Here is a 12,251-nt window from a genome sequence, read left to right as displayed (position 1 = left end):
AACAAAGTTAACTTAAGGAGAAGTCAACTGTAACAGTCGAGTTAAGTAAGAATCTAAAGTCAGCCCTGGTTAAGTTCCGAGAAGGTCAAGTTATAACACTAAACAAATGATTTGGGTTCTGAATGTTACAATAATGACACCAGGCTGTGACAACGTACATTTATTGCCGATCCTTAAAAACTAGTAGTTTTATATCACACGCCCATACAAACACTTCTCCGGCATCTGATTCGAGGAATCTCGAAAATGCACTCGACCAGTACTCGTAACTGATACACGTACATACACAAGTGGCGCAGGGTCCGTTCACACTGTCCTAACACTTTCCATGGTCACCTCAACGCGACCGTCTGTGGGAATTGAAATGCACTCCGGTGTCTGTATACTAACGGCTGAGCGCGCGCCGCACTCGGCTACTCCCTGTCTATGTCCATGTTGTCGGCCGCGTCGCAGTCCTTGGCGTCTCTCGCGTCATCTATCTTAATGAGTTCCTCGTTTTTAACATCACTTTTGTTTTCCTTCCTTTCCTCTGTTCCAGGTTCAGACTTATCTTCCTTTGTAACATTCTCCTCTCTATAGAGATAAACATGAAAATATGGTTAGTTATATTCCAGAGATTTAAATTTATTATCAGATGTAAGTCACACAAGTTTTGTATACGACTTCGTCTAGGCTTTCTAATAAGGCTGAGAGAGAACTACCAGCGAGTTAAAACTCTAGATATGGTAACCAAGACCAGACCGCCATGTATAGTTTGTGTCAGATTACTTCAAACATAATACAAGTATCACTCCTTGATCCGGGCTAACTACAAGAAATTTCTAAATAATTTACAGCATATGAGTTGTTCTCGTCGCTAGAATACATAATTGTATAGTATCTTCAAAACTCATTACAAGTTTTTGTTTAAAAAAGCAAAACACATCCATAAACGCTCAAAAACTTAGCGTTCGTTACTTTATAATTTCAAGTGCTTGTTATGTTTGTATGTCAAATTCCATAAGATATTGTAACCACTCACTTGGAGGGCCCGTTCACGACCTCCACGACGTCATCGTCCTCATACTTGATGTTAACCACCGCCTCCACCTTGGTCTGTATACTCTTCAACGCCGAATGGAAGATTTTAGAACTCGCCTGAAACAATCAACAGTTACAAATATATCGCGTGCTTGTATAAGGAACGTCAGGCCTACGTTTGGAATGATACAGATCATGACGCATTAGCGGAATAGTAAAGAAATATAAAGACAATAGTATTAGCGCTGTTACCGTGAGTGAAGTGATCCTGGCGCGTGCGGCGGCGAGTGTGGCCACGAGGTCAGCGAGCTGCGCCTGCGCGCCTCTCTCTGCGCGCTGCGTGGCCGCACTGGCCGCCCGGGCCGCCCGCAGCTGCGAAGTGACGTTGGCGAGCGCGGCCTCCAGGCGGGCGCGCGTCCCCGCCCACCGCGCGCCCGCGCTGACTAGCGCGCCCACGTCCACCACACGACCCTTGTACAGCACCATACCTGGAATACAAACATACACATCTTATTATATGACTGTCACATCGGCGTGTGGGAGCCCGTGTCATGAATGACAATGATCGGGATATTGGCGTCAGTCAACAATATATTACGAAATGTTAATTATATCACACTGTTCCACCGCACGAGACGAGGTGTAGTATCTGTTTCCATTATACGCAATGTGTGAGTAGTTATTTATTAAGTATTTCAGTATGACACACGTATAGTGAGTGTCCACAGGTGTATAGTTATATAGAATTTGCTAACAGTTAAAATTTAATACTTTTATATTTCATGCACCTACAACCAAACTTTAAAGACGTGTTTTGTATGGTTTTATTAAGTCGTCGATAGAATCCATCATAGGAAACACATCTATAGAATTATATCGTAACCGAAGAAAGTTCTAGAAAGTTAGTATATGTAGCGGACTTTGAAAGATGATGACGATTTTATAAAAAATCTATGATATTATAAAAAAAAAAAATTAACTTAAAAAATTAAACAAGGTTGAGTTGGTTTACTTTGATCGTTGAATACATTTTCAAAATAGTCAAAAAAAAACTGCGTCTTTCATTAAAAACGAACAGACTGAAAGATTTCATTGATAAATTTTCGTATGTGACACTAACGACGTAGGAAACGTAACTCTGTTAAATTTGATCGTGACAACTCTTTACAACAATAACATTCTGAGTCGCTGCTGCTGTGGCCGCGCCCAATACGTCATACTTAATGTGAACTTGGTTATCAGTCACTGGTCGAGCTAACATTTCGTACTTCCTTTGTTTTCACATGAAGAACAAAAACACCATGCTATTATTATATCGGTGCTAGTTTTCGCCCGCGACTTCGTCCGTCTGAGCTCCGGAATAGGGCTGGAGGAGATGTGCTTACAATGTTAAAACATTAGATCGGGTGAGTATAACAACCGACAGTCTGCGGCATGTATGGTTTGTGTCATACGTTTCCCTCACTATACAACTACCCTCAGGACAAGCTTCACGGAACCTTTGGATATATTATATCTATGTCTTATTCTCATTTGTAAACTACATTAGCGTATAATTTTATCAAAATCCGCTCAACGGTCTTTGCGAGAAGCAGCGATAACGTTCCCCATTTATAACATGAGCGTGTTTCCGTACCGTTGTCGGACACGTCCCTGGTGCCGCCGCCGCCCGCGCCGCCGTCTCTGTTGAACATGGGCAGCAGTTCCCTGTTGCCGGCCGCTATGGTCGCTTCGAGTTCTGCGATCTGTAATTTTAATAACCTCACATCGACCTTCAACATTTCTAATACCACTGCGAGTCCAATAATTTATTACATTTTATTTTATAGCAAATCGCGAGAGGGCGAAATGAACCTGAACGTTTTTCTTTAAATTACATTAGTGGTAATTGTAAACACGTTATACATCAAATATATTGTTTAATTTCGCATATAAATAATTGTTGAAAATAATGCAGATTCTCATTTTGATCTAGATTTGTGTAGTTTTAGTGCGTTAGGCGCAGTACATATCTAATACAGTTACAAATATAACTAACGTGTGGTGGAACTTCGTTGCTGTCAATAGTACTGTCCAGAGGTAAGTCCTGTATGGCTTCAGGCGCTCCGGAGGCCAGGTCTTTGATGGCTTGGATGAGAGTTCTACAAATAATAACAAATATATTACGTGGAAACAAAATATATCCGGTAATATCAAGAAAACTGATACTAATGTCTACCTTATATTAAACAGGGAGTGTTAACGAGTGTGGGTTTTATTTATCTTTATTAATTTATAGAAGAAATTTTTAGATTATTTAGTAACTGACTATTAATTTCATAGATATTTTATTTTGAAAATCACATTTTATCAATTTTAACTTGTATAATTGTATGTCTTACACCATGTTATTATGAGAATGATAAGTTTATTGTATGTGTGTTATTATACATCACCTAAGCGTTTAGACGACAATCGATCCTCAAGAAATCGTTCAAGTAAAAATAATCTTCACCAGACATGACACGCCTTTATTTTATATATTATGTAAGATTCGGCCTTACATTACACTTTATATTATAAGCTCAAAGACATGTTAAGGGGAAGACCAATTTTGATACCAAACAATCTCACAACTTATATACTCTAATAGGCCTAATAAAGCCTTAAGGGCAAGCCTATATAACCTTAAAAACCCTCCTCTCGCGTGTCACTCACTTGTAGCTGAAGTTATCTCTGATGCAGACTTTATCTAGTACGGTCCTGATCTGTGATCGTGACAGCTGTAGTCCCAGGCTCACAAACAGGCTCTGGAGGTCTTTCTTGGAGATGACGCCGGCGCGGGCGGTGTCGAAGTAAGCCAGGGACAGGAGTAGGTACGGGTCGGGGGGAAGCTCCACCCCCCGGCCGCCGCGGTAGCGAGGAGACCAACCGCGCTCTTCATCGCTCATACATTCCTGGAATACGGTGGAATATCTTATCTTTTACTTCCATACAGTTCATATAGTACTATTAGGTAATTGTTCTGCCTGTGGCTTCATCCGCATAGTTATTTTTATTACTTGTATTCATTAAAGGGAACAAAATGTCCAAATTTAATATAGACTTAGTTATCACATCGGCTGTCTATTGGACAAATTACAGCCATAATATATCCAGATATTTGAGAGATTAGTATTAACAAACACAAACAGAAAAAAATTATAAAATAATCATCTTAATGTTGCGATCAGCCTCCCATCCCAGCGCTTTGTATAAGTACGATACAGTTGGAACTTAAGTCTCTTGATGAAAAATCCCATACGGTGGTTGTATCACACAGTCATAATAGTCATTACATTTGCTTCGCTTCTTCATAGCTTTAGAAGCATTTATATGTACTAAATATACTTACCCATATAAAATTGCAACTCTCATAAGCGCCATATCAGAGTTCATAATCAATTTCTTATAAAGACCACAACAGTAATATTTCCTCAAACTACCTTCTTGTGACTGCGTCGTGCATCACGTTTGTCATCTTTCTTATCTTCTTTCTTGTCATCTTTCTTCTCCGGCTCCGTCTTCTTTTCTTCTTTCTTGTCAGTCTTTTCTACACTTTTATCTTTATCTCTGTCTTTGTCTTTAGCTTCCTCAGCCTTCTCCGGTAACGTGTACAGAGTTTTGTACACGTAGAAACCGAAATCGCGCATTAACATCTCATTAAAGAGCTCCGCGAACACGAACAACTACCGAGAAAATAGTAGGGTCAGATACATTACTATAACTATTGTGCTTAGTTGAGTTGAGAAATAGCGCCGGCTCGAGTGGTTTATTGATGTGTAATGTGTTTCTTGTAACAAAACCACATTTACCGAAATACATACAGACATACGGGAATTTGTTTACTAAAACTAAGACAACCTTAGATCACATATGGAAAGCTTAAACCATTCATTAGGTACTTTATTCTAAGTCTTACAAAAACATTAGACAGACTCCCAATGTTTTATGAGGATTTCGAGCTACCAGTGGACCATTTTTGGCAACAAAAATTTTATTTGTATCATAAATATGATGTGTTTTTGGTTACATCACTACTAGGGAATTTAAATTTAATCGCTTCTAAAGACTATTAGCATATAAAGCTGCTGAAGGCTTAGTATACACTCCTCTTATATGAATGGATGTACTGCGTACCTCAAAGCTGTGTTCCTTGTTGTCCGTGACTCTGTAGTCCAACAACAGTGACAGTGAGGCCACGCTGCACGCGAAGCGGCCCGCGCGCGCCGAGCCCGACGCGTGCACCACCACATGCGGAGACGCCGGCAACTCGTAGCGCGTCATCAGCGACTGCCGCTCGCGCTCCAACTGACAAACAGTTCCATATTTAAATTTGTATTCTATATGCGACACAGATAATATATATTTCTATTGATGACAAAGTTTTTATAAAAATAATATATACACTTATAACATTTTTATAAAATTATTAAAAATTAATAACTGTCACTGCTGGACGCTGGTTATCTAGCAGTGAAAAATATATTCACCACAACACCTTCCCAGATCATGATATGATTTGTGTGATTATTTTTTTGTTACTTTTGAAATGTCTTATTTAAATTATAATACCATAATATATAAATAGTGTAATCTACATACTCTTTTCTTCTCCTCTTCAATCTCCTTCTCCGTTTTCGGTCTGTCCTTTCTCTCCTCGCTCACGCCGTCACTCTCTTTGCTCTCGCCGTCTTTACTTTTATCATTTGGTTTTGAGTCATTGGCATCGTTTTTCTCTATTTTATCTTCAACTGGCTTCTCTGTAGAAGTATCATCATTAGTACGTACCGTAAACGAGCAGATTTTGTAGAGATAAGATAAGATAGCATACCTTTATCATTAGTCGTGTCATCTGTAATCTCGACCGTGTCTGTAGTGTCTTTCTTGTCCTCCTGTTCATCGTCCACCACTTCCATGACATCCTCGTTCTTAGTATCTTTCTCTTCTTCAGCCTTTATTAGTTTTGATAGTCGTGAAACTAACTGTGATCGGAGCCCTGTAATGTTATCGTATACATCAGTTACATCGTTTCCCAAAGTGGGCGAAAACGCCCCCTTGTGGTCACTGCAGGATTTAAGAGGGCGTTAAGAGACGCAAAAATTAGGGGCGTTGTGAAGAGGCCTGTGTGGGGATTTGTAAATTCATTTAGATAGGATAAGCTATAGTGGTTTTCCAGTAGCTGGAAAATAGGGGCGCTAAAAAATAAGTTATTCTCAAAGAGGGCTGTAGACAAAATGAGTTTGGTGACCCCTGATATAGGGCTTTTGTTTTTTTTTTAAAGGCAATATTTTATTTTGTTTGCATTGTAACAGCATACCTTTACAGCTGACATTCCGCGCCCGTAATTCCTGTCGCAGTTGGTCAACCTTTATGGTCCTCAGATCAATGTTGGAGTAATGCGTGGCTTCGGGCTTACAGTCGTCATCGTCATCATTCTCGTCTATAGTTATAGTGCTAGCGTTCGCATCCAAATTTTCCTGAAAATCATGAACAGCTTTAAATGTGCCCAGCGGTATACGAGGCGATCGGCACAAGACGAGAGAAGAGGTGACGATTAACTCAAAACTGAACGTGCCAATGTAATCTTAAAGTCAAACTCTACAACGTCAACTTTACACGGATGGTGGTGGTGGGGGGTGCCTAAAATATAAACCGAATGAATCGCCAGATCGGGTGGTAGCGGGCAGCTCGGGCGACGTCATCGCGATAAGGCGCCACAGCCGGAAACAAAACCAAACAAAACTGGGAACAAACAATTGGTGATCGGTCCGGCGAGTCGTCGGAGCGGCGCGGGGACTCCCCGCCGAGGAGCCGGCGCAGCGCCGCGTCGCGGGCCGCCTTATACTGGTCCTGCACCGTGGTCCACTCGACGCGCGACGGCCGAGCCGACCACACGTCCGGCAGGAACAACACCACACACTCGAGTCGCGACCTGCCGCCGCCCTCCCGCCAGTAGTAAAACTCCACCACGCGGTACCTGCGCGGGCAAGCCGGTTAGTACATACTCACTGACTCGCGAGCACTCGCCGACGGACGCTGCGGGACCGGTTTATCAACGGAAAAGCACTACAAACAGTATCTGGTACAGCGAGCGCCCGCTCCGGCGACACTTACCACTGGGTGCAGTTCGACAAGTCTACGCCGGTCAGAGCCTTGCATGTTCTGATAGCCGTCTTCACCAGCACGCCGGGGTCTGTCTCCGGATGTTCTCCGTCTAGCGAGGGGCTCCACGGCCCGCCTATAGCGAAGTTCTCCCCCCCTTTACCCTTCTGCCCCACGAGGAACTTTATAAGGCGAGTTGGATGAAGTGGCGTTTTTGAGCTCGTCCGTTTGTCTTTCTCGTCTACTTTTGTGAGTCCACACTTTTGATAGAGTGTCTCTAAAGATGGCATGCTTATAAGCATCACCTGAAAGATAACAATTTATAGAATAAGATACAATTGTGATTCAAATATGTACATGAAGAAATAAAACATGAAATTAACATCTATGAAAACAATAAGTATTGATGTACCTTAGCTGAAAATCTGTAATCAGCATCGGGGGGTTCCAGGACAGCCTCATTTGGGTTGGGATTTGGAACATCTTTGCTCATTATATGGTATGCACATGGATTGTTTAAAGAAAACGGTGACTGTGGCGGGAACGTCTCCCCCCATTTGACATATGCATTGAAGAAATCTGACGGTATATAGAGATTGCTGTACCTCTGTGATAAGGTTGGGACATCGAGGTTTGATCTGAAAACAAAATTAATAAACCTTTATTATCTTTGATATCAAATGTGAGTTTGTGTATGTGATTACATTAAAAGGCTACAATATTTTTTTTCACATTAACTCCTTTATACTTTTAGTAACCAAAGATTATAGAAAGTTGCAGACAATTGATTTTTTACAAAACCTTTCACTAAGTTCTTCATAAGCAACAATAAAATCATTACCAAAAATCATCTCATACGAGTTATCTGACAAAATCTGATACAATGACCACAACTATGCAATAATAAAATTGTTTAACTCATTGTTATATAGTGAAAATGACATAAAAGTAACTGCTCACATATCGAGGGGCATTCTCGGTACTCGGACTACATATTTGACAGGAGATGGTTGGTGTATCACAGGTCTCTTGCGAGGAGGCGAGTCCCTCCTATTACGACTATCACGACGATCACGTGAACGAGATCGACTCCTTGTCCGGGATCTTTTCTATAACGAGTTTAATAAAGTTATTAACTTATCTGACCTAATAGAATATGTAAGGTAGTGTTAAGATTTCTTACCCGGTCATCTCTTCGCGAACTACGATCATCCCGACGATCGTCTCGTCTTGATATGATGTTTGACTTTTTGTTGGAAGGAGGTGGAACTGCGTTGTAATTGTTTGACTTAGGTTGGTTCATTTTTTGGTTAGGTCCCCCCTTTGGGAGCACTTGTACTCGAGTTGCATTCCATTTAAAAGGCATATTAGGATTGTAGGTGGCTTCGACGAGTACTCTATCGTTTACTTTTGGTATAGCGCCTTTTGCACAAACCGATGTTTGATAGAAAACATCGTGATCAACAAAGCCGAAATCGTTATGAGTCTTTGTTACAGTGCCCGTGAAGACCCGCTGTTCATTTGATTGCTGATTCTGGTTCGGTGTACTGTTCTGATACATGTTAGGATTCATAGCTCGTGGCGTGGGGTAGGCAACAACATTACCTGGATACATCTGACCTTGTGCCATTTGATTCATTGGCATTTGTCCGGGCATTGGCATAGCCATGCCTCCTTGTGCCTGCATCATACTGGGATTAAATACAGCTTGAGTTTGTTGGAATGGCATCATACCTTGCTGTGACATCATAGCGGCATTCGGATCCATTATTTGTGGATTCATGCCGGTCATGTTTGTATTCACATTTGATCGTGCCCATGGCGGATTTTTAGCTCCACCACCAGTCTGCATTTTCTGTTTAAAATAATATTAACTTAAGAGGAACTCTAATCTTTAATATCGTATTAATAGCCACTTTAAAATTAGAAATATACCACAATCTACTAATAATATTGCAATAGCTTACAAAATGGCAGCCATACATTAGAACATTTCAAACTAAACATTAATGATATATCACAGGGTTGCCAGGCTTAAGACATCTATATTTGACAGATGCAAAATATTACCCTAAATGATTATATATTTATAGAGAATAATTAATATTAATAATAATTTATTTATTTATGTAAAAGAGTACTTATAGGCGTTTATATTATATAAATTTTAATTGCCGCTTTTTTTTCTTGGTTTTTTTTTGTATGACAAACCCCGAAAAAATCCGCTATTATTAAAATATTATTAAAATATTAAGTTAAACTAATACTGAATAACTGTATTTACTAAAAATATATATATTTATTTTTGTAAAACAAAATATACTTATATTATACACATAACGAATAGTATTAATGGTGTATCGCAGCGAAATTATAAATGTTAGTAAAATATTATAAATGAATACTCGCGAAAATCTTAGATCTCAAATATTATAAATATTGAATTGCAGTTATAGTCAAATTATATATTTTTTGATGTTTAAATAGCTAAAAATATTTTTTGATGTTTTATACCTACTTAGGTGGATAAAATAGAGTAATTGTTTTCTGAACTTGGGTTTTTGAAAGTAAATAAATACTTTCAAGTAGTTTTAAATTTTACTGCTATGTAATAGTTTTTTTTTGACTGATGAGACGATATACTGCGTTTCATATATCATCTTATATCACTATCATAAAAAATATGTCTTTAATAGGACTTTTGAAATAAAAAAATAAATTTTACAAATTTTTTCGTCGCTTACGAAACATTGGGAGTTAGCAGTCAATGTAACTCATAAAGCGCACAGCATGAAGGCCATTCACAATTAACAATTTGTTTTTATCATTATGCTAACATTTTATACCTCATTGAAGTTGAGTTACGACAAATCTATTTAATACGTATATTAATATATGCAATTCAACATCTAATTGATAAGCCATGTCATCGAATAATTGCACTGCACTAAATAATGAGCCTGAATGTTAATTATGATTGTCAAGCAAGTAGTTTATTATCTTCCGTTGTACAGTAATCAGTAATAGTCTTTGTTTTAGATTTTAGTACCTTTGTCATTTAACGTAATAATCAATCAAATTTCAAAAAAGAGGTTACGTAATAGCTACTTAAAAAATCCTAAATATCATTTCTTTCCTTTTAATATATAACACTTTCGTTGTCTTAACTTTTTCAATCATCGCATAGTTGAACGTAGTTTAAAAAAAAATATCTATAAAAAATATAATTAAAAAAAAATTAAAAATATATTTATCTTTAATTTGTAAAGGTTTTTTTAAAAATACAATTAATGTTATTTATATAGTAGCTTTTTTTAAAATTTTTGATTGACAGATTCTGTTCAGCTGGCCAACTTAGAGGAAGACGCAAATTTTTGATGTTACTGTACTTTGTACAAGGACCCATAATAATGAAAGCCCAAAATGAAAATATCCTTTATTTATAACAAACTAGATTTTACTTGACAAAGAAGAAACCCTATAACTTTCAACTAGGCGTCTAAAGTTTTACCGCGTAGCCATTCAGAGACATGAAAGATAAGTTTATAAATGGAACTGGCGAGTGGCTAGTGGACTTATCAGGAAATTTATAAAGATCCGGCTCACAAAGAGAGACGTGCTTTAATAATATGAAGAAACAACTGTCTAGAAAGAAATCATATATAATACCTACTTTGAATTTATTAATTTGGGGCCTTAATTATATAATTGATATCTTTTTTAAAAGGATGAAAGATTCAAGACAAGAAAAGAAATATAAGGGAAATGTTCACTAAAAATAACGGGAATTGATTTTTAATTTTATTCCAATAAAATAAATTAATACAGCTTTGCAAGTTGTAAATGTGCTTATCAATATATGGCACAGATATACTAAATATGAAAAGGACGCGGTTTTGTTGTCGCCCTTTAATTTTCATAAATTTTAAATTAATTTTAAGTGATAACAATTACATAATTTTTGAAATGTTTCAATATTTAAAATATAAAATTAATAAAATATTTGGAGTATTACGTTTTCTTATTGCACTTGACTAATAAGTAATAACTCAATTCATAAAAAACAGTTAAAAAAAACTTTTGAATCACAATTAGTCCATAACCGTAGTTCTTACATTAAAAATAAGTGAATTTTGTAATGCAACTTTGAAGCAATTTTTTATATATATCTATTGTAGAAGATATGTCATTTTTTTTTAATTTTTTTAATTATTACATAACTTAATCCTCTTAAATTGTTTCAGTCATCAAGAATAGATAAGTATAAAAACTGCCAAATGTCTCTATCTACAGTTTAGATAATAGTTTGAATTCGCTCATTGAAGAAGTGCCTATATTGGTAGAACACTAAAATACATGAAATACAATGAAAGGAAAATAATAATATAGGAAAATAAACAATAGGAAAAATTAACACAATACTGTGATCTCCTCTCAATTGATCGATGGAAGAAATGTGATTAAAATGCGATGTCACTAAAATAAAAAGTCGTAAAGTAGTTCGGGCACATTGGCAGAATGAATGTAAATCCACCACCGATTTTTTTTTATCGAGGCGTTGACAGAAGACTTACTTTAACGAAATTACTCAAAAAAGTTTGATAGCTTTAAATACGAAAGTACCTATACGTCGAAATTAAAGTGATTGTCAAAGCTAGGGTTATGTTATAAAATGTTGTACTTAAAATCGAGGAAAAGCATGAGTTGTGGATTGTAACCAAATATAATAGTTAAATAATTTGGATGTTTTTTTTTTAGTGAATATAAATTGTTCAATACATTCAATTTATTAATTTGGGGCCATCATTCATATGAATTTATATTTGCGCAGTTATATCAATAATAGGAGAGTTTTGTAACAATTTTACAATTTTATATATTGTAATTACCGAGTTGTAATTATTTCTGAAGTTGATTAAGTAAAGAAAAATCAATGTAAAAATTATTACACGAACTTTTAACTCAATTAACATTTTTGATACTACAACTAAATGTTATTTATCTTTCTATGGATTTATTTAACGCCAAAGCGTAATACAAGTAATAATAATAGTTCAGACGCTTCATTCAGTTTGAAACTCAGATATTTCGTTGGAATATGTAATGGA

The 12,251-nt window shown here is 37.1% G+C and overlaps 1 protein-coding gene across 2 annotated transcripts; it reads right to left on the bottom strand.

Annotated features, from left to right (window-relative positions):
• Window positions 1-145: 145 nt before the first annotated feature.
• LOC116767077 (cell division cycle and apoptosis regulator protein 1-like) lies at window positions 146-9,177 on the bottom strand. Of its 2 annotated transcripts, none has more exons than XM_061521697.1 (17): window positions 9,111-9,177; window positions 8,327-8,998; window positions 8,104-8,252; window positions 7,556-7,781; window positions 7,156-7,448; window positions 6,796-7,018; window positions 6,359-6,518; window positions 5,873-6,037; window positions 5,644-5,801; window positions 5,179-5,349; window positions 4,485-4,727; window positions 3,718-3,956; window positions 3,059-3,161; window positions 2,657-2,765; window positions 1,273-1,508; window positions 1,022-1,137; window positions 146-573 (listed from the first exon to the last, which is right to left on the bottom strand). In XM_061521697.1, the coding sequence occupies exons 1-17, from the start codon at window positions 9,126-9,128 to the stop codon at window positions 414-416; spliced, it is 3,441 nt and encodes a 1,146-aa protein (XP_061377681.1). In that variant the 5' UTR covers window positions 9,129-9,177; the 3' UTR covers window positions 146-413. The 2 variants fall into 2 exon arrangements, with proteins under 2 accessions (XP_061377681.1, XP_061377682.1); XM_061521698.1 differs by having other exon boundaries at window positions 9,079-9,166.
• Window positions 9,178-12,251: the final 3,074 nt, after the last annotated feature.

This window comes from Danaus plexippus, chromosome 10 (assembly GCF_018135715.1).
Source record: "Danaus plexippus chromosome 10, MEX_DaPlex, whole genome shotgun sequence".
Lineage (NCBI taxonomy): Eukaryota > Metazoa > Arthropoda > Insecta > Lepidoptera > Nymphalidae > Danaus > Danaus plexippus.
Note: the sequence above shows the minus strand (reverse complement) of the source record. Positions and strands in the feature narration are given on the sequence as shown.

What these genes read in the sequence shown, in the direction of transcription:
- LOC116767077 (XM_061521697.1), bottom strand. An exon ending in GTTCGCGAAGAGATGACCGG is followed by an intron (nt 8,253 to 8,326) that starts GTAAGAAATCTT and finishes AACTCGTTATAG; the next exon opens with AAAAGATCCCGGACAAGGAG. An exon ending in TTGTCGAACTGCACCCAGTG is followed by an intron (nt 7,019 to 7,155) that starts GTAAGTGTCGCC and finishes TTGCCCGCGCAG; the next exon opens with GTACCGCGTGGTGGAGTTTT.